This window comes from Halichoeres trimaculatus, unplaced genomic scaffold, assembly GCF_033239565.1.
Source record: "Halichoeres trimaculatus isolate MK-OKI-2021-1 unplaced genomic scaffold, fHalTri1.1 fHalTri1_scaffold_21, whole genome shotgun sequence".
NCBI lineage: Eukaryota > Metazoa > Chordata > Actinopteri > Labriformes > Labridae > Halichoeres > Halichoeres trimaculatus.
The window spans coordinates 9,107,475-9,133,379 of record NW_027437199.1 but is presented as its reverse complement, the minus strand read 5'-3'; the positions used below and the strand labels follow the sequence as shown (position 1 = coordinate 9,133,379).

The window sequence follows — 25,905 nt, the reverse complement described above, 5'->3', positions numbered from 1 at the left end:
GAGGAGAAGGGCGGAGTGCGCATGAGCAAAGTAGCGCGTGTAGAGAAACAAAACTAAACGTGTTGTTGTGGAGAGCTGGGAGGGGGTTAGGCAGGATCATACAGACAGCAAAGCAAGCCCTAATAAGCAAACAAACATACGAAAACAAACCCAAAGTCACTATTTTTTCTGTATTGTACATATATTTTTATGTCATCGTGAATGAAATGAAGACAAAAAAACAAACATGACATAGGGCTGACCAATCAGAGGGGAGAACCTAACTCTGGATTAATACAGTGAAAATGCAGCACACAGGTTGAATTTTAAAGGTAGGCACATTTTAAAGGTTTCAACTAATCGAAAAAATAAGCAATAGATTAGTCGGCATTAAAAATAATTGTTAGTTGCAGCCCTAGTCCGCACTCAACTCAAAGGTCAACAGGACCCCCTGCAGATGTGCTTGGTATCCAATCTCACTCTAAGCCCACCCTCTCAACAGCACCCTAGAGGTGCTGCAATGATGCCCACCCAGCTAATGAATGGTGACACTCTAATCTTTGTAATCCCTAATTGGTGCTGTGGGTTTGATTAGAAGCCAAGCGGTGTCAGCTCAGTTGCAATGAAAGAAGCATGTTTATGACCACACACTGCGCTCCGACATTTGTGACTGTGCATATAATGTCTGCATGCAGCCGTGTGTGTGTGTGTGTGTGTGTGTGTGTGTCTGTGCGAGTGTGAAAATGATGCACCTGCCTGCAAAAAAATCCTGGTTGATCTCTGGGTTTACGGAGCGTGGCTGCATTTTCGGTCTTCATTAACCTTGCTCGCCCTCAATCCCCAGAATTTCTACCTGCTTTATTTCCTCCTTCCTTCCCTCCTTTTGCCCCCTCTTTTCTTTTCTCATTTCTTTCTGCAGTGTTAGCGGGATGAATAATTGAATTTAATTGGGTAGTATGACCCTTGTCTTTTGTTAGCGGGTATGCAGGGCAGCAACGCTCATATCCACGGTCGATTGCATCACGGGGTTACACTCGGAAACATTTGTTCTAGTAATGCAACTACTGTTGTTTTTCTTGCAAATTACACTCACACGTATTTTCTGTTCAGACTCCTGCCACTGTACATCTCTGCATCAGTGAGGTAAAGAGATAATCTGAAGAGACAGCATATAAAAAAAAAGGAAGCCCTGGGTATGATTAACACAAGCAGATGAGCTAAGGCAGAGTGAAAAACTGACAACACTAAAAGTAGCTAATCTAATTATCACCATGATGCCATGCAGTTAAATCATTAGCCAGAACCTAATTGGCTAATATCGCTGCACTGTTAAAAAACCTCCCTGCCTCTTTCCCCTCTCTTCCTGTAACCTTTGAAAATAAACACTTCCCAAATAGCCTGCAGAAATGAGCAGTAACAAGCTGTGCCACTGCTGCTGCAGCACAAGAAGTTGGATGTGAGCACTTTTTGACTCCTAAGTTCCTCCCCTTGCAGATCCCCCCTCCTCCTCCTTCAGGGATTCATCTGCAGGGAGTTGATTATCTGCCTTTCATCCTGTGACGGTCTTGTGCTCTCTGCACGTTCTCAATGCTGTTCCTGTACTTAAAGCTGTACACAGACACATCCCGACACCACCCACTTTTACACTGCATCCCTCTATTATTACACACTCACAAACACACACACCCTGACATCCGTGTAGTTTGATACGTGGCCCAAGGCGAAGCACTTCTTCCTAATGAGCCTCCTGCCCTCTGTTTCTCCTGGGGAGTTGAAAGAGATCTAACCTTGATGCAGCAGAGAAACGGATGCAACCTGCCGACAGATGCACGCTAAAATACACACATTGCTATGCTTGCGAGGATCCTCATTCACTACAATCTTCCTTCTGTTATGCTGATTCTAAACCTTGCATAACCTCACATCTAATCTAACCTTCAACCTGAGTCTGAACCCTGAAAAATCCCTTTTAAGAAGTGCGGACTTTCGAGCATGTCGTCATTCCTCAAACTTTTATTAAAGCTGATATTTGGCTTCTTTTATTAGGAGCACTATTCATCCCCCATTATGACTTTTCATTTTATCATACAGAATGTTGAATCAGTTTATTACTCTTTCTGTTATTCTCATATCCTTTGTTGATAAGACTGTCAAACAAAGAAGATCTTTACATTATCTGCTCTGAATTTAAACCCTCTGATGCATTAGAGTGGTTCAGGAGACTAGGGAGAAGCCGTAGCCTTTGCGAGAAACTGGTTTTTATTTGACCCCAGATTATGATTAAAAATGTTAATCGTATTCTTTCTTCCATTCTTTGATAGAAGAAACATAAAACAATATAGATGCACCAGTGTCATTTCCCCTTCAGGTGCCATAAAATTACAATAAAGGTACATCAAGAGGCGATTAAGGGTCTGCTAAAGAGAAAAAAAGTTTACATCTGCCTTCTTGGGCTGTCACAAGAATAAAGCTTATGTGAAAGTGTTAAAAGCTGCAGTTCCTCAAGTGTCCACTTGAAGCTGAAAGTACGAAAAACCACATACACACCATTTCAAAAAAGCAGAATTTTACAGCAAGCATAAACATGTTCGCAGCCTGATATTGACTTCAGCCTGAGTATGTAGCTCATTTTTCTTAAGGTACACACTGTACAGGGGTAACTTTCCAGTTTGCTCAAACAGAGGCTCAGTTGACCTGACAGACAGGTGGGCATCCTGACTAAGTGAAGAGGCTTCGAGTTGCCTCTTGAGGTCAGTGTTACCAATATGGCTTGAAACAAAAGAGTAGCGTCACAGATGCAACGTCCATTAATTATGTACGGTTATGTCAGCAGCTAAATACAAGATGGACTACCTTTCCTTTTTCAATTCTTCAGAATAATTTTAAGATCACGGCGCTCAAGTCATTGTTGCTTTGCAAACTCACTCACGTATGCATGTCAAAATCAATATCTCTGAGGGACTACCAAACTACTGGTAACACATTCACACACAAACAAAAAAATGTGACATACTGTCATACCGTCAAAATCTTGAAAAAATACCGTAATATAATTTTTTCTCCCATGCCGCCCAGCCCTAGCCAGGAGGGTACCTTCAATTCCAACTCTTGGCCCTCTGACCCCATGTCATCCTCTGCCTCCTCCTCATAACACCATTTTATCACTTAACAAATACTCAAACGCCCCCAAATCAAAACCTTGTTCCACTGTGGTTGAAGAGGCCAATACACCTGGATGACTATCTTTAATACAGAGCTCCAAAAGTGTCCACTAAACCGCATTTTCTGTAACTTAACACCATCCCCGAACTCCTTCACTGCAAAAAAATTAAATCATAACAAGTGTTTTTCTCTTCCTTTTGGTAAAAAAATGTCTTTTTAGACTTGATATTAGCCCCTTTTACCTGACCAGTACAGGAAAATATCTCATTTTAATTTCTTTAAAGACAAAAATGAAGTCTAAACTATTTGTAAAAAGTTAAAAAAAATCTGGCAGTGGGGTAAGAGAAATGTGCCTGTCAAGATTAGAATGATGTCTTAATACAAGCACATTTCTCTTTCCCCACTGGCAGATTTGTTTACTTGTTACAGGTTGTCTTATGATAACTTGGAACAAGACATCTTCTGGACTAGTTAGGCGAATGTGGCTCATATCAAGTCTAAAAATAAATTTTAATTGAAAATAAGACAAAACACTTGATAAGATTTCAGTTTTTTTGCAGTGTTCAACATCTGACCTCACAAAGAAGGTTCCTTTCTTTTGGAGAGTTGAGCACAGCCTATGTTAGAGTCGATACTTGTAAGATATGGACCAACAAGCCTGCAACCTTTTTCCTTAAGTTTGCCAGACATTTTAAGAGACTTGAAGACACCACGTATTTAAGGCATCGCACAAGGTTCATTTCCTCAGTAGTATACTACTGTTTCATGCAAATGCACAACCTAATGGGAGAGAAAAAAGTGGCGCTGCCAACTCGTATCCGTGTCACTTTGTATCCCAGCAAGGTTTGCCAGTCCCTTGAAAAGAATATTGGCAGCACAAGCTTGAAACACAGGCATTTTCCTTGAAACTGTGTGAAAAGTGTCTCAAAATGTAACAATCTCTTGTTATTCTGTTGTACAATCAGTTTTGAAGGATTTTTGCTTCTGTGATGCAAATTTAAAAAGTTTCAGCTTCTGTTTCAGGTATTGATCTGTCTCTGTCAACCTTGTGTTTTGTAGATCTGGGCCAACTACGAAGAGAAACCAGTTGAAGAAGTTGTTCATGTATCAGAGGAGAAAGAACGGGTGCCCAACTACAGACCAGTATACGTCACCGAAATCTGCGACAACCTGCACTTCTACACCCAGGACGTCGAGACAGGTACCTGAGATTGTGTTTTACATGAGCGAAAAAGAAAAAAAAAGGGCAAAATCAGAGGGCACAAAACATAACATGACATACACAGGTTGATCAAATGTGAATTAGTTAAAGTTGAAATGGCATGCTATATTTCTTCATGCTACAGCGAGCATTTCATCATCCTGTGCAATCCAACACAAAACACCAGCAGCAGCAGAAGTCTCTCTGAGGTGCGAGCAGTGGCTCTTACTTTTTATTCTCTTTTAACACCACACTGACTTTATGAATGTCAATTATCTGCAGCACTCTGACATTCACCTCGTTCCCTCGCTGCAGCACCCCTCCCACCAGCAGAGACAAAACAAAGAGCGTCCCTCTTGTTATTACAACTGAATGACAGGAATAAATCACAGCAGCCCCTCTTGTCACCAGTGAAAGGAGGGAAAAGTTGGGAGATGGGAAAACTAACAATCCCTGTTGTTCCTGCATGGCTGCTTGCCCTGACAAGCAGTTTGAACCCATATGTGTGTGTGTGAGAGTGTTTGTATTCTGTTTGGCGCTGGGTAATGGGCCATCTTTCAGGCTGTATACTTAATGGGGCATCCTCTCCACATCAAAATCAAGGTGTGGGTTTTCTTGTATACATTTGTAACTGTTTTTAATTGCTGGGTCATACAGAGGAAGCCTGTTGTCTGGGATTGCCACAGCAACTGCTGGCAGATTGAGTTCACACTCTGAGTACAGGACACTTGAAAGCACTTTTACCAATTTTGTCAGAACAGGAAATGTACGACAGTCTCAAATTATGGAAATTGCCTTTTTCATTCCTAGCACAAAAAGACAGAGAAAAATCCAGCAATACCTGTGACCTAAGTGACCAAACTCCCAGTTTAAACCCATTTAGACCACATGCGACATATATTTACCTTTAAGGCCAAATATGATGTTGAGGTCATTTCAGAAGGTGCCATCCACCTCATTTAAGAAAATGAAAATTCACACAAATGTGTCTTGGAAATGATGTTACGGCTAGGGATGGTACCTTTCACATTTGAAACAATATGGTACCGACCCCTGGTACCTGGTACTCAATGGTACCAATTTTCAGCACTTTTGTGCATTTATGTGGTAAAAAATGTAAATTTGTTTGATAATAAAATGTAAATTATTTTCAATTTGACACATTTACTCTTCAATATGTAACCTCATAATGCTGTGTTCATCACCAAACATGATACCTTCTGATTTTACATGAACCGGTACCCGGTACTTTTGACAGAATTCGGTCGGTACCTATAAAAGTACCTCATTTGGTACCCATCCCTAGTCACAGCCCGAAATTACCTACATGTCGCACCCTGCCTTTAAGGTATGTATGCATGCGTGTTTAATCCAGTCTAAACAGGTTAACACAAGTAGAGTCCATGATGACACTCATTGAACCTTTAAAAACAGAAGTTTGCAAAGTGCTTTGACCAAAAAGGAACATGCAGACAACAAAGCACAGAGAAGCAAAAGCAGGACACAAGGCATTTAAGACCCTAGCAAGAGCAAATGTCATAGGAACAAAGACAATTCAAGAACCATGCAACATAAAAAGAGACCATGAGCACTGAAATATAATCTAAAGACATACACTCAGTAAGAAAAAGAGAGAAGGTAATAAAAGGCAGTTAAAAAAAAGAAATGGAACAGAAAATATGAAAAAATGAAATTATAATGGTGATAAAACAATAAATAAAAAAATAATTATATTAAAGCAAAGACAAATTAGAATAACACACATGAGCAAAGGATAAAATAATCAAAAGGCCTAAAAGGGTATCAGTAAAAGGATTAAAAGTGAATCAAAGGTGAGTTATAGATGAGATAAAATCTGAAGAAAAGTACATAACTACATTAAAATGTTAACATTACATAGAAGTAAATAAAAGAGGATGGACTTGAAAGTGGTGTGAGATAAAAGATAAGACAAAGGCTAAAAAGACAGTAAAGTCAAAAAAAGATAAAGACAAAAATGAAAGACAAAAGACGTCACATAAAAGCCAGTCTGTAAAAGTAAGTTTTCAAAAGTGACTTAAAAGTGGCTCCAAGCATCTTGAATGGAAATTAAAACGTGGGACTGGACTTGTGAAATGTGCTGTGTTTTACACTGCATCAGCTGTAACCCTCAAACTGGAGACTGTGAAATCTGGTCCATGTTGTTGTTGACACTCTCTCATGTCACTAAAGATGTTTCAGGCCGCTAAAATGCTTCTTTTTAAGTGGCATTTAAAGTCTATGTGGCTTGAAATGTGCTCATATGTCTAATAAACAGGCTTTTTAAAACTTGTGAGGACAGGTGAAAACCTTTGGAGTTGGACCATGACGATAGCAAAGAGGAGGAAATAGTAGAGAACAAATATCACCGAAAGCCTTCTGTGTCAGGTACGCCTCTTAAAGGAGTATTAGAAGTTGATCCAAGCCATCTTTGACACCTTTGATTTCGTGGCTTAATCATCAACTCACATGGTTCCACATTTAGAAACCCACAGCCTCACTCAAACCTGCATCCACAAACTAGCTGGAACAGATCTGAAGCCTCCATGCCAATCATCCTCCCTTCATCATCTGCCAGTTTGTGCAAGATCAGAACAGGACTGCGAGGTCTCCGTCTCACAGCCGCCCCTCACATCTGGCTCCCCTGTCAGAGGCCATGAAATCGACTTTGGCCACATCTTAATTTCCCTCACTGACGTTATTAATTAACTTGACTTTATTCACTGCCAATCTGAGTCTGAGCATCACTCACACCATAATAATCCAATCTCATGTGAGTGTGGAGAGAACTTGGCCATCAGTTGTGTTTTTGAACTCTCTCTTCTTTATTCTCCCCTCAGCCTTCCTTGAAACCTCTCAGTGCTCTGAAGTGTGCACAATCTGCTCTTCATCTTGTTGCCACAGGCTGTAGATTCAAATCTAAAGCTCTTCCACTCCTCTGGCTACTTCAGCTCCACTCCCCTGCAGGTCAAGAGTGCTGTTGAGGTTATGCGCAGGGTTTTATCATTGATCAAAATCACATGTCACTAGGAAGCAGCAGAGATGAACAGTGTGCGTCACATGTGCACCCGGAGGCAGGGTTAATGCCTCCAGCATCACCTGCTTCTAGCAGCTAAAACATGTAGGAAGAATGTGTTTACCTGTCGTATGACAGGCAGCTGCACCCGCATGGTGTCCCTGAAACACACACACACACACACACACACACACACACACACACACACACACACACACACACACACACACACACACACACACACACACACACACACACACACACACACACAGTGAAGTGAAGCAGTGCTTTTCAGATTGACATTTAGCAGATTTCTCTAAAGGTCTTTAATCCTATAAGGAAACCAAGATGCAAAGCATTAATAACTTTCTTCTCAGCAGCAACTTAAGTGTTACATTTAAAGAAATTGTACACAAACCGCATTTTTTTATATTGCTGCTCTCAGTGTATTTTGACAGCACAGCTGAGTTATTTAATCTTTTCTGGTATAAAGGCTTGATTTTTAGATGATCCAGCAATGCCGGGCTTGTTTATTTATTTATTTCCCCCCCTTTAATTGGCCCGTGTTCCTCCACCGAGGGGCTTACGCGCTATTTTTTTCTTCTTTTTTGAGAAGTGTTATTCTCAGCAGGGAGGTAAAACCTGACCGGTCTTCACCTCTCCTCATCCCCCCTCGCTCGATCACGTTGTTTGCCCCTCCCTTCGTCGCTTTCTCTCCCTTGGTCTCTTTCATTTTCGCTGACGCCTCCTCAAAGCTACATTAAGTCATACCAGCCCCTTGAAGAGCACATCAAAGTGTTAGGGCCTGTAAAATCACACAGACTGAGTGCTTTGCAATATCATTACATGTTTCATACCCCTCCTCCTCTTAAATTCCAAAGTAGGGGAATTAATAGACTCAGATAAGCTTGGGAGCAGAAGCTGACTTTCATAAATATGCCTGTGATTGCAACTTATGACAACATAACGCTCCACATAAACCACAGAGTGGTTATAAGGGAGGCTACAGTTTCTGATCGCTCTTAAGAGTCACGGACAGAGATTTGACTTCACTAATTAACATTTAACAAATCAAATCTTTTTAGAACAAAGTGAAAGCTTTAATATTCAATAGATAAAGCCATTACTGCGCATTATCTCAGTTTAACATAAAGCACTCACACTGTATGACCTGACATTCTGGTGCTTTTTGGAGTAGCAGCTCCACATTTGCTGTTCTTGTGCATTTTTATCATCACTTTGAAAAAAACTACTCCACAAACATCAATTCTGAGTCAAAATCTGACCCACGCTTTGCTTCAATTTGGATTGTTCCCCACCGCAAACCCAAGCCACTTTCTCCTCTCCTGTTGCCTTTCTACACTCAAACATCAGAGACACATTTTACACTGTGCTTTTTTGGCAGTCGGTGCAACAACTCCATTTGCCAGATGGAGCAAACACTTTCATGGAGCACTCCTTAACCGCCCTAGCATGCTTTTTCAACACGGAGTTTAATCCTAACCGGCTTCTCCCCTCTGGCCCGACTCTTGTTTGATGTTTGAAGCCACGGATGGCCTCCCTAAAAGTAACCTGAGCGGGACGATAAAACTATACTGCCCTGGATTTGAGTCGGTCATCAAAATGATGATAGGTGCGAGCCCATTTACTTAACTTGAATAATCCACAGATTTTATTGTGGGCATAAAATGGGATTATAAAAGGAAGGTGTATTTTTAGTAACAAGAGAAATGATTAGAATACAGCAGGGGCTGGCACAGAGTCATTTTTCTGTCTGCAGTTAAGCACCATTTGTTTAAACCATTGCTTCGGTTAGATAAGTTGGACTTAATTGATTCGATGTTGGAAAATTAAAATGTCTCAGCAGTGAGGAAGAATTGAGATGTGGCGAAAGCTTAAAGAAGCAAGATTAAACATACCGTAAAGTGTTAAGAGCACTAGTGTTTTACAATACGGGAAAGAAAAAAGATAAAAATTCAAACCTCAGTCTAATACACCGGAGGGAGTGTACACCTCGTACAGTAGAATAAAGGAAAAAGACTGCTTATAGTCATTAATATTTAGATGCTTTTTCCAAACCATTAGCCCTGTGGTAGTTCTGGCCACCCAGCAGGCCGGGGCCCCTTTATTATTTATTGTGGTCCGCCGAGGGCAGTGGTGATTGAAAAGGCCATCCCGCTGTTGTTGCACTTAAATAAACAAACGTAGGCCCTGTGAAGTAATCTTCATGCTGTTATCTACTAAGTGATTCTCATATTTTATGGAGAGAATGCACTTTGTAATATCTTTTATTCTCTGGGGGTCCTAAAGCGCTGTGCATTTTCCCCTTTTTCCCGTTTTAATTACCCGCTTTTAATTACTCTTAAGTGTAGGTTTTTTTAGTGTACGGATATCTTAACACGGGCTCGATAAGTGATTAATTCCACGTTTGGAATGGGCTTTTCCAAGTCACTGAGAAGCTTGAGGGATTGCACTCTTTAATCCACAGTTTATTTTAAGGCTCTTTATCTGTTGCTGTATGCGTTTATCTCTCATTGTCTCATTTTTCCTCCCGCACGCATTGTCTCTTCCTGGTTCTGCTTTCTCCTGCTTTTCCCTTGCTGTTTTCCTTGTGTATGTTGCTCTCGCACTCTCTCCGGAGGCCATATGTAATTACTGTCAGAGGGGGACCTGCATAGATCTGTGTGACCTTGGACACTAAAAGACAGAGGCCACTCTAGGCGCAGGGGGAGGAAGTGGCTCTGTGCTGTACACTGTTGTTGCTTTGCCACTGTGCTGGGGAGTTGACATAATTAAAAACCTGCTAAATATAGCCCTCAAGTCTTTATGGATGTGCAGCTGTAATGATTGCAGCCTTAGTATTGGATTCGCCATCACATTTTTCTTTTTTCAATCAAAGACATTAAGTGCAGAGGTATTAGTCTTCTTAAAAACACATTAGCTGTGCCCCAATTTCATGGTATATACGTGTTTTAAGAGTCTAAAGTGGCAGTGTGACGCGCAGCAAATAATTACTACTGCAAGAGATATACACAACCTAATATATAAAACAAGAGCCAACCACAAATACATCTCTTTTGCTTATCTTTCTCTTGAAGCTCTACAACTTCAGTGATCAGCTTTACTTTTTTCCTCAATCAACACATGATTCTACATATATGTTTATTTAAATGCTCATATAGAAGGAATGAATGAGTAAAAGAGCTATCACAAGTACTAGGTTTTAATGGGGGTTCCCTAGCTTTTGGGGCTGGCCTCAAGTGGACACTTGCTGAACTGCATTTTTTTTCATTTGGCAACATATTTGCTTAATTTCTCAAGAAAGAAAGGAAGAATGGTTTAACATCTTGGATGAACTAAGCGCCAATCTCCTGCGGCCTGTAAGAAATGAAGCCAGTGCAGAGGTGGTAAAAGCTGCAGTTCATTGAGTGTCCATCTGAGGTTCCTGAAATACCAGAATCAACCACATGAACTGAAATTACAAACTGAAACCTCTCTTATGGCACTCACTCCACAAGGAGAATTTTGTCACAGCTTAACAATTCAGAACATATTAATATTAGAAGTTTGTTAAGGCAAAGGCACAGCTCACCTGACTGGAGGGTGGGCGCCCTGTAGCTGTAGGAAGGCTCAAAGCCCACCTCTTGAGCTCAACATTTGGCTGCCAACAACTATATAAGCTTTAAAATTCTGTATCAAAAACAAATGTGTGACATCACAGAGACCATGTTATATTTTAGTCTATGGGTTAAAGCCAAGCCAGCTTGACTGGGTCAGCCTTCTTGGGTGTTTACATAACAACTTGATCAGAAACAGTCATTAACGACTTTAGCAGTCATCAAAAGGCCTGACTTTAATCAGGTCTGATAGAAACTCTGACAGGGAGGCAGATTAGAGAAAAAATAGAGGATTTATTATTTTGATTGTGCATTAAGCAGACAAGTGAGCAAAATAAAGACAGATCAAAGACCATGTAGGCTTCTAAAACCGACTTGGGAAAAAAAAGTTGAAAAAAATTATTAGAAAAGCAAAATAGATGAGTTTTTGGCAGTTTTTGAGCAGTCTTTGAACTTCCATGATGTAAATAATTTGTATACTTCCTCTTTGATCCACTATGTACTTAAATAGAAGTGTGAAAATGCAACAAGAGCCAAATGCGTGGCCTGATTTCTTTGGAGGAGTTGGTTAGAGCAGCCGGACGTGTTAAACTCAGTCTGCGTTTGCTGGTCCTGGCCACCAAACTGTACTACTGGGCAATAGTTTCTTCCTCCTCCTGATTTGGACCACGCTTAGTTTTTATCTTCATGGGCCTTGAAAGTGATGCCCAGTCCCGTTAAAAAAGAAAAAAATAAATAAACCTGCCTACCTTGAGCCTCAGCTGCAGCGCAGTCAGTGGTACATCCTGTCTGCTGGTTGTCACCTGGCACCCTTACCACCTCATAATGAGAGGAGTCGTTCCCCCCAACCAGGTGCCACTCCGTCCGCATTATTCACACTCCTACCTTTTACACACAGCAGCTGTTCATCACCTAATGAAGCTGGACCCGGCCAGAGATGGAGCAAGGCAGGCAGTGAGCTGCTCTGCCTCTGGCCACACTTCAAACCAGGACTTTTTTCCCCCGTCTGTTAAAATTGAATACTTTGAACTGTTACATTTCAATCATTTTCTCTTTGTGAAGCTTGTTTTTCTTACTGCCTGTGGCAAATTTTCATGTTGGCCTGTTTACTTCTTCACCCTTTGTGTTTGTGTCCTTTTTAATGAAGCTATCCAACATGTCTGAAGCTTAAACGGCCTCCATACAATCATTCAACAACATTACAGCATCAATAGTCCAACTATTTTATTACCTGGAGGCAACTGGGGACATTCATTCTGCTATTCATGGTGCTGATTTCAGTAAAAACACATGAGAATTTAGTATTTAATATTTATCATGGTGAGTGACTTGCTAATTGGATGTCATAAAAAGGCAGCCAAGAAATGGTACCTTCATACAGCTCAGCTTCATGAACACATCGAGTAATGGAGCCTGTGCTTCATTAATTTCTTCTTTAACCCTGGGTAACGTATCTACGTGTGACATTGTGGGCACCAAGCCAGAGTCAGTCAGGGGTTGAGATAATTAACTCTTATGCAAGAGCAGTTATGAAAAGCCTCAAAAATTGAAGCATCGGAGGAAGTAATTATTTGTTCGTCATGTTGTCACTTCTTTGTTGAACTTGTCTCTTAAAAAGAATGGAGTACAGGGTGGTGTGGTATAATGGATGATTTAACTTAGATATCAGTATAGAGACAAAAGAAATGTAATAAAGTGTTTCATGTAACACTTAAGTGAGTGGTTTAATGATCCCATCGCAGACAAGGAGAAAATATGTTGAAATTTCCAGAAGCAGCTGAATCTTTGGTCATTTAGTAACAGAAGAAAAAAGAAAAGTTGCATTCAAAGCAACTTCCGTCGTGGCTACTTTTTACTTTCCCAGCCCCCAGATCCCGCGGCAGATACAATATTTAGAGGTCAGACCCAGCCTGCATTATCTCCCGCCTCCCGTGGCATTCATTATTAAATCAGATACGCACCTTTAGCTTCTAAAAGGTCAGCTCACCTGTCGCTCTGAGGCAGCCCACTTTTGATTTTCCGGCGGAAAATAAGCGGCGCGGTCCACATTCTTCACCATCCCAGCGAGCATGATTTGCACTAATGTCAACTTGTGGGTCTATTACCTAAAGCTGAACGGCTGAATGGCACTTTTCGCAGCGGTGAGCCACTTATGGATCCAAATGGGGTTCTCTTCAGAATTGGCCCCTGCTTGTCTCCCTCCTTGCTCTAATGTTGCAAGAGGCCATCTTCTGAAAATATCTGGAGTCCTTACAATCAAAGCAGGACATTAGCTGAAGTCAATGAGGCTCGACAGGTGGCAGAGAGAGGAGCCGGAGAGACGGATGCAAAAAGAGCGAGCCACAGATGCTGTCTCTGTTTAGATTTTTTTCAGTGATGGCTTTTCCAATTACAGAAACGGTAATTTGCTGTAAAAGGCTCCACACTGCCGGGAAGGGGAGAATGGAACAGGGTAATTGCTGGTGGAAGTGGGGAGGGGGTATCGCACGAGTTATAATCCATATCACTCTCCGGTGGGAAGGGAACAGCATTAGTCAAGCAGAGGGGGATCATTTGTTTTTTATAGTGGCCTCCCTCAGCGCTGGACAGATGCTGACACCACTTTAAACATCGCTCAGGAATGCGAGGAAATGGTCCTTCTCTTGTCTTGGTTCCATAATTGTCGCACTGGCTTCAGAAAAACATGACGAATATCCCCGGGTGAGTGGTGCTGCTTTGTTGACCAACCACGGGGGGCACTGGTCTCAGAACAGCTGTGTGTGTGTGTGTGTGTGTCCCTGCACACATATTCATGCCTCCCGAGCCGGTACGTACTGTACCCAGCCTGTGTGATGTTGTTTGTCATTGCGAACTTTTTTCCTTTGAAGTGCTGCTTGCATGTCCTGAAACGCAGCCATTCCTCTACCCCAGAGGATAAAGCCCCTGTCCACACCTCATACATATTTAACACAGCGAACAAACAGGTGAGCAGAAGTACAAAGCTCTGTTCAGATGGTGGATGATGCAGCATCCATGTGTTTGGTTCAGATTCTGACCAACCAAATGGGAAAGGCTCTGTGGTATTCCCGAGATGAGGTGAAATGTCGCAGCAGAAACTTTCCCGATCGCTTCCTCTTTGCTTCATTAATTAAAGCGAAGGTTTATGTCTACAGATCTCTTGTTTTACCGGCAGGTGTTCTTTTCACAGACGCGCTCCACTTTGACTCTCCGTTCCTTCGTTCTCATAAGCCAGGAAATTAGCACGCTTTCATAAGCAGCCGCTGCTCTCTTGGCCTCTGCTTCTGTCATTTTGTGATTATTTACCCCTCTGTGATTTTAATGGCTCCCGTAAACAGCTTAATAGAATTCAGCAAAGCCTTGGGATGCACAGCAAAAAGGGCACATGATTCACTGTTTTCATTGGCTTTTTGTTCCCCTTCTTGTCTCTGCTCACACACCGTGTTCCACAATATAATCAAATACAATCATAACCAACCTGTAAAGCTGTTGTCAGCTGCTCCCTTTCTTCCCCTCCGCTCTCCTTCTGCTCTCTCCTCTTCTTGTTTTAAATCTGAACTGCTCTCCCACTCTGCACCGGGCATTCAGAATGTAATTATATATGATTTACAAACAGCTGCAGCCATAATGGTGTATATACAAATTACAGAACGAGGGAGAGGGAAAAAAACAACAGTACAATAAAGAGATGAAGACGGAGAGAAATTGGCCAGCATCAGACACAGTCAGTGGTTTGGATGTTTTTTGGATCATCGCTTTGGCTCTCTCTGCAACACAAAATGAGCACTCACGCTCGACATGGTTTAGCCCTTCTGCACGCAGATATTTAGTTGTCTTTATGCCAGCATTAAATAGGAATTTGCCTTTGTAATGCAGAGTCTCCTGGCTGCACTTCCTCCCTAATGTTCACATTCACTCAGAATTTCTCTGGGATGCTGCATAAGACTACTCAATTGACCCCAGAGGGCCTAGATTTTCTCTCTGTGCTCGCTTGCAGAATGTAAAGCTTATTCCACCTTTTGCCGTCGGGACTGCAGTCAGAGTAATGTCTTCTTTTTATATATGATTCTGAACGGCTGCTTTCTCTTTAGTGATATGCGCATTTTCCACAAATAATTCAGCCCAAGCCTCTGTAGACGAGCGCTCACCTGGACATAAACCTGCACGGCGCCTGATAAAACCCCAACCTCAAATCCGGTTCACCTTTGTCCGAGAAACCACCACGGCAAATTGGAGCTGTAAATCCCAACAGCGGATAATGATAATGCATGAGGCACATCCTGCTTACTAAATCAAACAAATTCAGACATAGGCTTTGCAAAATGCTCAGAAAGAGCTTCAATTGGCGGTTTGATGCTGACGATCATTTCTAATACTGTGTCTCGCTAGTTTCCTATATACTGATCAGCCTGCAAGATATAGGCACCAAAAGTAAATCCATTTCCTAAAATTTACAGACAGCATTTGAAACATGAAATACATGTTTTAAAGAGCAAACAAGCCGACTCATTGTCAGTCAGTGGATAGATTTATTGTTACAGTGTGACTCTACTTGACCGAAGTAATTGAAGAGAGTCGGTGGGTCAGAGCAGATCATAAATCATAGTGTTATAACTGGTGATCCATAACACTGCACTGTCAGTGCCCTGTGACCGTATAACCCCAAACAGGGTCCTCAAAGAGTCTTGTGTGTGTTTGTAAAGCACAAAGAAAGATCAACTAATTTATTCTGCAGTACACTAAGGTCAGTTTAAGAAAAAATAGCCAGTAGCAAGACATGGAAAAACAAGTTGTGATTATTTGTTACATGATTGTTGACAAAATAAGGAAAAATCTGCCATCAGGCTGTTTGAGTTGAATAGATCTGGTTATACTTGTGAATCTCGGTCTGGCAAGGGTTAACAGATATGACACGGGTCCTTAGATGGGGACACACCAATCACCAGTGGCCTCCTACACACCTCATCAGGTCAGGGCCAATACAACTCAGCCATGGACTCCACTAGACTTCTTAATGTGTGCTGTAGTATCGTGCGCCAAGACATTAGCAGCAGATCCTTAAAAGTCTGAAAGTTGCAAACTTGGTTGATGTGCAAGCAAAACCCAAAGACGCTTGATTGGACTGAGGTCTGGGAAATTTGGACACAAACTTCTCTTGTTTTTGTTCCTTCAGGTCACCTTCTTCCATTTCTGACACTTACTGTAGGCAATCTCAGTGATAAAATAACAGGGATTAGCATGTGGTCAGTGGTGAACAAGTGTCTCATAACTGCTGAGCCACTGTAGGTTTTATCCCTCATGCTATTTTAGCTCTGCCAAGCTAAATACTCCAACTTACTGCAGTCGATAAGCATAGAAGAGCATAGAGCTAAGATGAAAAAATCTTCCTTATGAGTGGGTCCTTCGTCCACAATATTTGATCCAACTTTTTGAGTGTGTTTTGGATCGATTCCAGAATGGAGAGGTGCATTCCTATTTCTGATGGCCTAAAAAGCCATCATCAGAAACCAATAGATGATGTCACAGAAGTTATGTCCATATATTAAACTGTATGTTGATCAGCAAATGTTAATGCTTGGTGTGTTTTGAGATCTTCAGGTCATAACTAGCATCAGCTTATTAGCAGTTTAACCACCAGCTCTTCTGTCAGGTCAGGTCTTGTAGACGTGTCCTAGGCAGGGATGCACAATATATCGGTATCAATATCGGTATTGGCTGATGCTGGTTAATTTTTTAACATGGTGGATGTAGAAAGTGGGCCAATATTTACTTACTAGGTACAAGCCATTTTCAGAACATTTTGGACGATCTTTCAGGACCCAACTAATCTTGTTTTCTATGAATACTTAAACACCAAAACTACCGAATAAGAGTGGACCCTCCTCTTTCATGTTTTTCTTCCTGTTTTTGATCCAAAAACAGACAATACGTACTTTTTTGATTGCATTCATTGCATGCGCTCCATCCTCTCCATGGTCATCTTTTCTCACGATCGCGCCACTCTTTCTCTTAACTACCTCAACACATCAACTCAGACCAATATTGTTATTGGTAAATATCGATAATATTGGATACATTTTTTATATTGGTGCATCCTTAGTCCCAGGGTCACTTTTTTCCCCCTCCTTGGACCACTTTGGGTCAGTACTGACAACTGCAAACCAAGAACATCCAACAAGAGCTCCAGCCAAGTCGTCTATCTCTCCGGTCCTTGTCTGAATGTACTTACTCTTGCCTGCTCATCTTAAGTTAAAAGAGTAGATTTAGTGGCATAGTTAGCATGCTGTGCCATGATAATGATTTCTTTTTGTCCAGCAAAGATCTGATGATCATATCAGTTCATTGTTAGATAACTGGTCCCCATTCCTCATGTTGCGTGCATAGATATTTTCCTCTTAATGCATCCTGATAAAATCTGCTGCAGCATTTACATGAATAAAGTATTTAATTAGGTTGGGCTGAGAGGCTCCATCCATTAAGGCTTCATGTACGTGAATGTATATATAGCATGAAGGAGCCTCTTAAAGCTCATGTGTCATTTATTGGGCTCTCTCTGGACCTAAAGTGGAACATGGCCCAGGAAGTGAAATAAATAAATAAGTGTGTGTGTTAATATACACACAGAAGCACACACTGTGAGGGGGAAGGAAAGCACACTAACTTTTTTTAATTAGATTAATAAATCAAAGAGGTGGCTGCCTGTGACGGCTATAGACGCTATTCCAGTAAGCTCACATCAAGCTGCTGTGGCAAAGCTGGAGCGTAATGATGTAACCACACCGCTACTTCTTGTGTGTGTATGAGACGAGAGGCTCGGAAAGCGATTCATCTGACATGGTTTCCGAAAACTGCTTTCTCTACAAAACTCTGCAGAAGCTTCTGTATATGTGTGTGTATTTATCCTCCCTTTCCCTTCCCTGCATGTATCAGCATTTAGTGTAGTGGTGGGTGGCTACCCATCTGTTTGGACCCCATCCTCTGTCAAACCCAGCTCCAAGTTTTCCCCTCACGCTCTCAATCCCTCTGTACTCGTGGCTGCTGTTTTTCTTAAAGTTTGACACCATGCTAATGAAGGCTCGCTGTCTGCTGTTGGTTGGCAGCTGCTCGCCTGTCTCCACACAGATAACCCTCTGAAAGCTGCATCATTATTTATATTTACTTGTTCTGCAGCAGAATAAATAACATCAGGTGTTAATGACAACTCACCGGAGCAGTATAGAGGAGAGAAGAGGTGCAGCTTTGCACTGTCTGCCTGCAAGCTGTTTGTTTGATAGTACAGAAACCTGCATAGTAAGCAGAACTTAATCATTATACGGACTGGCTGCTTTTGTGTGCAGACACTGAAGCAGGTTAGTGGGGAAACCAGAGAAGTGTTCACCTTTTTACTGATAAATCCAGGTTTACATGCAGACAGACAAAGATTTTTTTATTTTGGATGGAAACTGCAGTGTGAGAGTGAGAGTTTCTCTCATTTTGGACTGGAAAAGTTTCAGCTTTGACACTTTCTTCTTCAGACCTGTTCATCTTTGAGTCAGATTGCTTTAGATATATACTTTTGTACTGCTTTACAAGGTAATAATTTCTTCTTCTACCTAACTAAATGTCCATACTTTCCACCCATTCCGTTCAGAACCAGAGAGTATAAACTGTTAGCAAGGAAGTAATCATCCGTGTAGCTTTTTCTCAACACCTTGTAAAATTGTCTTTCATTCCCACAGAAAAAATTCCCTTTGTACATCTATTTTTTTTAACAACTACCAGTTTCAAGCCAGCTTTGAGCATGATGTTCTGAACATTAAGTCTTTTCAATCTTTTCCTTACCTTGAATCTTTTTCCTCTACAGCATAGAACCTCTAACCAATGTGTACATATGATAAATATGTTTCTATGAGTTTCTGATCACGTTAAAGGCCCTGTGAGGACTTTGTAAGTGGTCTTGAAATAGTGTCTTTTATATATTTTTCTGTTCATAAACCATGAGTTAAAATGAGATTTTCAGCAGCATAACCTGTTGTTTCTAAATACTAGTTCTCAATATCTATGGTCAAATCTGATTTTCCAGGGAGAATATGAATTCATTTACATCGCATAGACCAAAAGTTACTTGGACCTGCTAGCAAAGTTTAGCAGTAGCACACAAAATCCAGACTTTGTTTCTCGTAACATGTTACAGACACATCTTATCCCGAATTCACACATAAAGCGTAAGCGCCACGCACAGCGATCACCAACTGCTGAGTGCGGCTGTTTCGCTGCGAGACTATTTTGGTCGGAGTGCGCTGCAGAAATGTGTCAATCTCTGCAGAGCAGGTTGTACCGAACAGAAAATCAGAACCATGAGTGTCTGGTCATTTCAAAATGAAGCTCCATGTTCTGGCTCCCAATCGTAAATCTCACCATTGTTCATCAAACTTACGTCTCTGGCACATGGCAAGAAGTATTCAGCAGGACAAGGAAAGTTAATCTTGGAGACGAAACACTTTATAATTCCTTGCAACACAACACATTCTCACACAGAAAGTTGAAGGCATGGACTGAAGGTGCTGAAGTTTTGGGAGCATCCAGTGTGAATTGGTGCGCGCCCCAAAACTGTGGTACTGTACAACACTTCATGTGTGAATTGGGAGTTAGAGCACCAAGCTGCGAGATTTGTCCGCTTTTCAAAAAACATAGAGATTATGAGGTAAACGCAGAAAATAAGAGTTCCTTTCCATACTCTCCCTTTGTGTGCATGTGTTTTCGAGATGCTCCATAACTCAGGACCCAAGCGTCCCCACTAAACCTCCCCCAGGTGGTAGATCAGCAGAAACCGCCTCTGGAAAAAAACACTTAACTGAACTGGCTGCTGTAATTGCCCTCTTACACTTCACACCTGCAGACCTACACACACACACACAGGCGTAAACATACTCGGCCATACACAAACAAAATACGCCGTACATGCTACACAAACACCAGAAAGTGGCTCTCTTGGAGATGCACGTACTTTACGGCACTCATAATTAGCTCCCCGATTGCATCTGATGGGTGCAAATCAGGCTGCCACTTACTGCAGTCATTAAATCCATGGAGCACTGACTCACTATCTGATTTCTGTAACTCCCACCATATTGACAGCCAGACTCTCGCCTTGGATCCACCATAATAGGTCGGCACATGATATAATGGCGTGATACACCATGAAGTCGCACTAGAAGAGCTGGCTCACTTCACTCGCAGCTGTGATCGTCCAACAGGGTCATCGAGTATTAGCTGAGTGATGCTAATGTGCTAAAAAAAATAGGATAACCTGATTTTGCCTTTTGTGTTCTGGCCTCACTTCACGTAGAGCAAAGGAGGTTAACATGGGTGTGAGAGGATATGTTTTAATGATTTATTGTTAAACGTCCTTGTTTGAAGCATTTTTTTAGATTTGTGCTCTTTAAAAAAAGATTCACACATTTGTGCAAGTTGAGATTTCAAGGGTTTTCCGTGCAGCAGTGATGCAGTTAAACTGACACCACAGCGTTTTACTCTAATCCCTGCAGCAGCAGTAAAGTCATCTAAGCTTCTCATCACAAAAGGAAGGAAAATAAGTATGCAAATTAAAAATCACAAACAACCTTTGGAGAAATCCCAAGACTGAGCAGAAGTTGCATCAGACTTCATTTCATCATGACATTTATGAACAACCCCGGCACGGCTGAGAATTTTGAAAGTGTGTTAATTTTCTGCTCATGCACGAGGACGTGTCCTCCGTCAGTCACACCCAATCAAAAACAACATCCCAATCAAAAGTGTCCTGCATGCTCTGTCTGAAAAAATTAGGTGTAATTTAAGACCAATTTAGAACAACTACACCTTATCTTTTCAGCTCTTCTCTTTGGAGTGGTGGTGTTGAGTTTTGATTAAATAGAAAGGAAAGCAGAAAAAAAAAGTAATCATATCAGAGTGTGTGAAAGAGGAAAACTATGACCAAGTATGTGGGGCCAAATCAAAAGAAGACAACAGATTTTTTTGGAATAAAGTAGTAAAATCACAAGAATAAAGTTTTAAACGTGAGAAAAAGGTCTTAGTATCAGGCTACGAGTTATTTTGAAGAGGAGGATCTGAGGAGCAGCCAGCTGCCTACACGAGAATGAGAAATGTGGAGGAACTTGTGAAGTTGTACATTAGTAAAGGTGTCATAAATATAACTGAATCCTTTAGCTAATGAGTAGTCTGTTTTTATGAGTAATTGTGGAAACTCCTACCTTTAACCTGCCTGTTTGTTGAATTATCAAACAGTATTTCCCAGGTTTTTTGCACTTTTCTCAATATTTTTGCGTTGCACTTGGAAGGCTGGCCACAAATTAATTCAACTGTCACAGCATTTTTGTTGGGTGTTTTCGGTCAAGGTAAAACATTGTTTTTTTTCTTAACTGTGCAACATATTTTTTCATCTGACACCTAATCCTTCGCTGTCCTTGTTTTGAATACAAACGAGACAGAAACTGTGCTGTTCACCAGTTAAAAAATGAAAGTCTCTAAACCTGCCATCAGTCAGCACCCTTGAGGGGATGCAGATTGAACTTGAATCCCACGACAGATACCTTGGAACTTTAATCAATGACTCTTTGGCTTTTGCTCTACACATTCAGAAGCTCAGGTTTATAGTTTTGAGTTCAGGTCCTTCTGTTGAAGAAGCAAAGAAACTTTTCTGTCTGTGCTTGACTAGGCTATTGCACATCTCTGCTTGCATGCACTGGATACTGTGCATCATGGAGCTCATTTTGAAGCAATCACTCACCGCTGTTTGCTTTATTATCATGTTGGGTGGTCATCCTTGTTGCCACGCAGACCTAAAACATCTGTATTTTTTCATTCATAAGTGTATCTTAACTCTGCTTCCTGCTTTTATCCTCTCTTACATTGTACATAAAATTACAGGAACTCATAATCTTGGTTCACGATATCTATCTGAAGTTAGGGAAAAAAGCTTTCAAGTTTGCTGCTCTCTGCTGGAACAACCTAAAAAAAGACTTGAAACTTGGTGAACTGGGCTCAAATTACACTTTTAAGGGAATCTTGTACAATCTGGAGGCAGATTCATCTGCAGTTGTTTAGTTTGATGTATCCTGTGATGTTTTGAACCCTGGAGGTAGTTGTTATATGTGCAGGTTCAAACAACTTGAAGGTCTAAAACTCTGACTTCAGAGTATTCCTGGTTGGACGTTAAAAAATGGTGTGGTGAAGAAGTATTCTTTGGAGTAGGATTAAGCAAAGAGCAGTTTCGAGCAGGTTTGCTCTGACTGAGAGCTTTTGTGACAGATTTAATTTCAGATATTTTTGCTATAACTTGCTGCTGGCTCAAATTAGCTACATCTGTGGGAACAGTTTTAACTGTATAATTGATTGTTATTAAAATTAAAAAGGTGCAAAAGTCAATAAAAAATCATTTTGACTATATTAAACTATTCATTTGAAGCTTTTCGGTGGATGCTCGCATTGTTTTATGATGTTTGATGAACCAATCTCTGTGAAGTCGGGGTAGAGTTTTTTGAGTTTTTAAGTCAGAGCTCTGACTTCAGTGGCCGTTCCAGCACACTTTTTCAAAGTGTGAAATTTAGACAACACCAAACTCCAAGTCGTCTGGAACGCAGCGTGTGCATACTTATTGTGTTAAATGTGATCTTTGTACTCCTGTTGCTCATCTTTGCCGGGACACTCATGAAAAAGGGATTCTTCATCTCTACAAACCTCTGGTTTAATAAATCAAATAATAAAAATAATAATGCCTTGCAGAGCATTAAAATGATACATTCTATATAAAATGACAACTTAAAGGTCTCATTTGGTCTTGTTCACTTTTGTACACTGCAAAAAAACTGAAATTTTATCCAGTGCTTTTGTCTTATTTTGAATAAAAATTGTCTGGTCATAATTGATATTAGCCACATTCAACTGGACAGTCTAGAAAAATGTTTTGTTTCAAGTTTAAGACAAAAATGAGGTCTCAATTGTGTCACAAGTAAAAAAAAAGAATAATGTCAAGTAAAAAGTAACTACAAGTAACTTTTCTCTCGTTTCATTGGCAGATTTTTTTTTTTTTACTTGTTACAAGCAACTCAGACCTCTTTTTTGTCTTTAAACAACTTAAAACAAGACATTTTTCTGGACTAGTTAGGTGAATGTTGCTCATATTAAGTCTGAAAAGACATTTTCTACTGAAAATAAAACAAAAACACTTGGTAAGACTTCAGTTTTTCCAGTGTAGCTCAAAAATGGTTTTTATTGCTATAACCTGTTTAAAAATCTTACTCTGAGCTTTGTAAACACCAACTCTGGATGCATTGCAATGTCTCAGTCTAACTCATGTGTTTGTGTCTTTGTCAGGAGGCCAGTTGGAAAGTCTGATGGAGACCATGAGAGCAGAGATTGCTGCCCAGCCACCAGTGGAAGGATCCTATTCTCCACGCAGGGGAGACTACTGCATAGCCAAGTTTGCTGATGGTGAATGGTAAGCAAGCCCAAACCCCGTCCGCTGTTTTTATCCCTATGAAGAAAACGAGCTGTACAAAAAGATGATTTCCTGAAACACATTTCACAGCTGGGACATTTTACACCATTTAATTAGATCCATTTCTATCAGACATATAGGACTGTGTTTTTTCACTCTTAAGATTACCTGACATTTAATTTCTGTCTTGTCTCTATTTAAAACTGCGATGCATTAACTGCAGACACCCACGGGCTGTAATTAGCTCTCTGCCACTGCTTTTGCCCCTTAGAATCAGCAGTCGGTGACAGTAACACACACACACCTCTTCCTCCTCACCGGATGTTGGAAGTTTACAGATGGTCATGGGGACAGATAAAAGTCACGGTGACAGAAGGAGGGAGAGGGAGCGTGTATGTCAAGAAGGTGACGGCGAAAAAAGATTAGGAAACTGATTAAAAAACCAAATGTTCCCCTGACACAGGTGCTCTTCTCTCTCCTACACCCTTCCCTCCATCCGTCGTCTCATTATTTTCTGAGGCAAAGTTATTCTTTTGCAGCCACCAGTGCAAATCACCGAGTTTGGAAACAAGCCATCGTTTTATTCCCTGCCCCCTTTTCGAGAAAACTCTTTCAACAAAAACTCCCTCCTCTGAGAGGAAGATGTGTGAGATTTTTGGTCTTTGTCTTTAATTCTCCACAAGCTAATTATGTTCATGTTCACATTGTTCTGTCCGTATCTTTGTAGTGTGCGATGTATTTGAAAAGTGGGCTTGTTTTATTAGGGGGCTAATTAGACATTTGTCTCTTTTCGAGGCCTGTTAGCGCCAGCGTAAACAGAAAGGAGAAACCTTTGTTCATCAATCAACCGCACTTTGTCTCTTAGTCCCGTTCTGTATGCCTTCCTGTTAATCACTTATTTTGGTTTTAACTTTGTTCACTTGTCTCTCTGTGCCCATGTGCCTGTAATTATTTGGCCTCCTCCTGCTGTCCTTGGTTCTCGGCCAATTTGTCGCCTCTCGGAGTTGAGAGCCGCACAGGCGACGGTCAGAAGAGGGACTTTCTAAATTAAGTCAAAACATGCTTTTCGGAAGCCTTGAAATGTATGAAAAAGCAGGTTTTGTTAAAACACACACTTTCGTCAGTGATGTGTTATGCCCTTGTAATATTTAAGCTTGTTTCAGGCTAATTCAGCTGCCAAACGTGCTGGAAAATCACGCCTTACAAAGTGAAACTGCTGGGTTTTCTGATTAGCTCTAATGCGCTGAAGTTGTTTGCTACAAGGCAAAAATTGGTTTAAATTTCTGCCCTTTATTGCAAAGGGGCCTCGACGCAATTTTCCCAGCCCTGCCATGTCCTGATAGATCCCCTCTGTCCCCCACTCTCCCCCACTCCCCCGGCCTGCTCATCCTCTCCTCTCTTCTCTCCCCCGATCACAACAGACAGATCCTCCAACACCTTCTCCCCAGGGAAATAAGCGGGGAATCATTTACTCATCTCCTTTTCCTCTTGTGCCCTCTGTCTTCATCTCCTCTCCCCTTGCTCCATCTTTCTCTCCTTCTTTCTCTCCGTCTCTGGCTCAATTATCCCTTTGCTGCTGCAGGTACAGAGCCCGAGTGGAGAAAGTTGAGTCGCCAGCAAAGGTTCACGTCTTCTACATCGACTATGGCAATGTGAGTAACTTTGTGACCCTGAGTTTGTGCTGAATGTTGCATTGTCATCATTAAAACATATCGCCACTGTTCGGAGGCTCAGGAAGCACAAACATTAGTCATGTTTTGTTTTGGCCAAAACCACAGCTGGAGGGAAACTATCGCCTGAAAGGGATTTCTTCTCTATCTCTCACATTTATTCAGACACCAGTTGTTTGCTTGATTCTGCATTCGAAGCAGAAAAAAGCTTTTGTGTTTCCTTCAAGCTGCAGTTTTTAGGACAAATGTGATGCAGGCTTGTTTGTTTTCCTTTTATTATTCGGGACTGAAACAAAAAGTGCATCTGAGTGTATCATTTTATTCTTTTTATACCAAAGACAAAAGAAAAACTCCCACTCACTCTGGATCTCTTTTTTTTTTTTTTTTCTTTTTTGCTGATGTGATGACGAAGGCTCTGCTTCCTTGCGATGTAGTGTGTGCTGCTGCCCACGTGCACACACTCATGGCTCATGCAGCCAACCTCAGGCCTGCGGGAGTTTCCCATGATGCAGTGTAGCGGCTCAGTGTGACTGACCTCGGAGTAGGGGATAACTCCAGGTTTGGCCAGCAGACACGATGCGCCCTGGCATGTTGCTGGAAGTGTGATTCTGCGAGGCCGACCTGGCTCACCAAAAAAAAAAAAAAACCTTCCAGCTGATATCTACCTCATGCTCTTAAGTTTTGCATCACTCCAGGTTGAGTCACTCCGGCTTTGATTTCACGCTGCTGTGTCATGAGCTGCTCGGCAGTCACACAGCCACCTGTCT

At 41.3% G+C, this 25,905-nt stretch overlaps 1 protein-coding gene across 1 annotated transcript in view; it reads left to right on the top strand.

Moving 5' to 3' along the window:
- snd1 (staphylococcal nuclease and tudor domain containing 1) overlaps positions 1-25,905 on the top strand; it is a 229,525-nt gene that overhangs the window by 171,459 nt on the left and 32,161 nt on the right. The window contains exons 18-20 of the mRNA XM_074698290.1: positions 4,201-4,342; positions 23,345-23,468; positions 25,051-25,120. Of these exons, the coding sequence (XP_074554391.1) occupies positions 4,201-4,342; positions 23,345-23,468; positions 25,051-25,120 (336 nt within the window). The remainder of the gene's footprint in view (positions 1-4,200; positions 4,343-23,344; positions 23,469-25,050; positions 25,121-25,905) is intronic.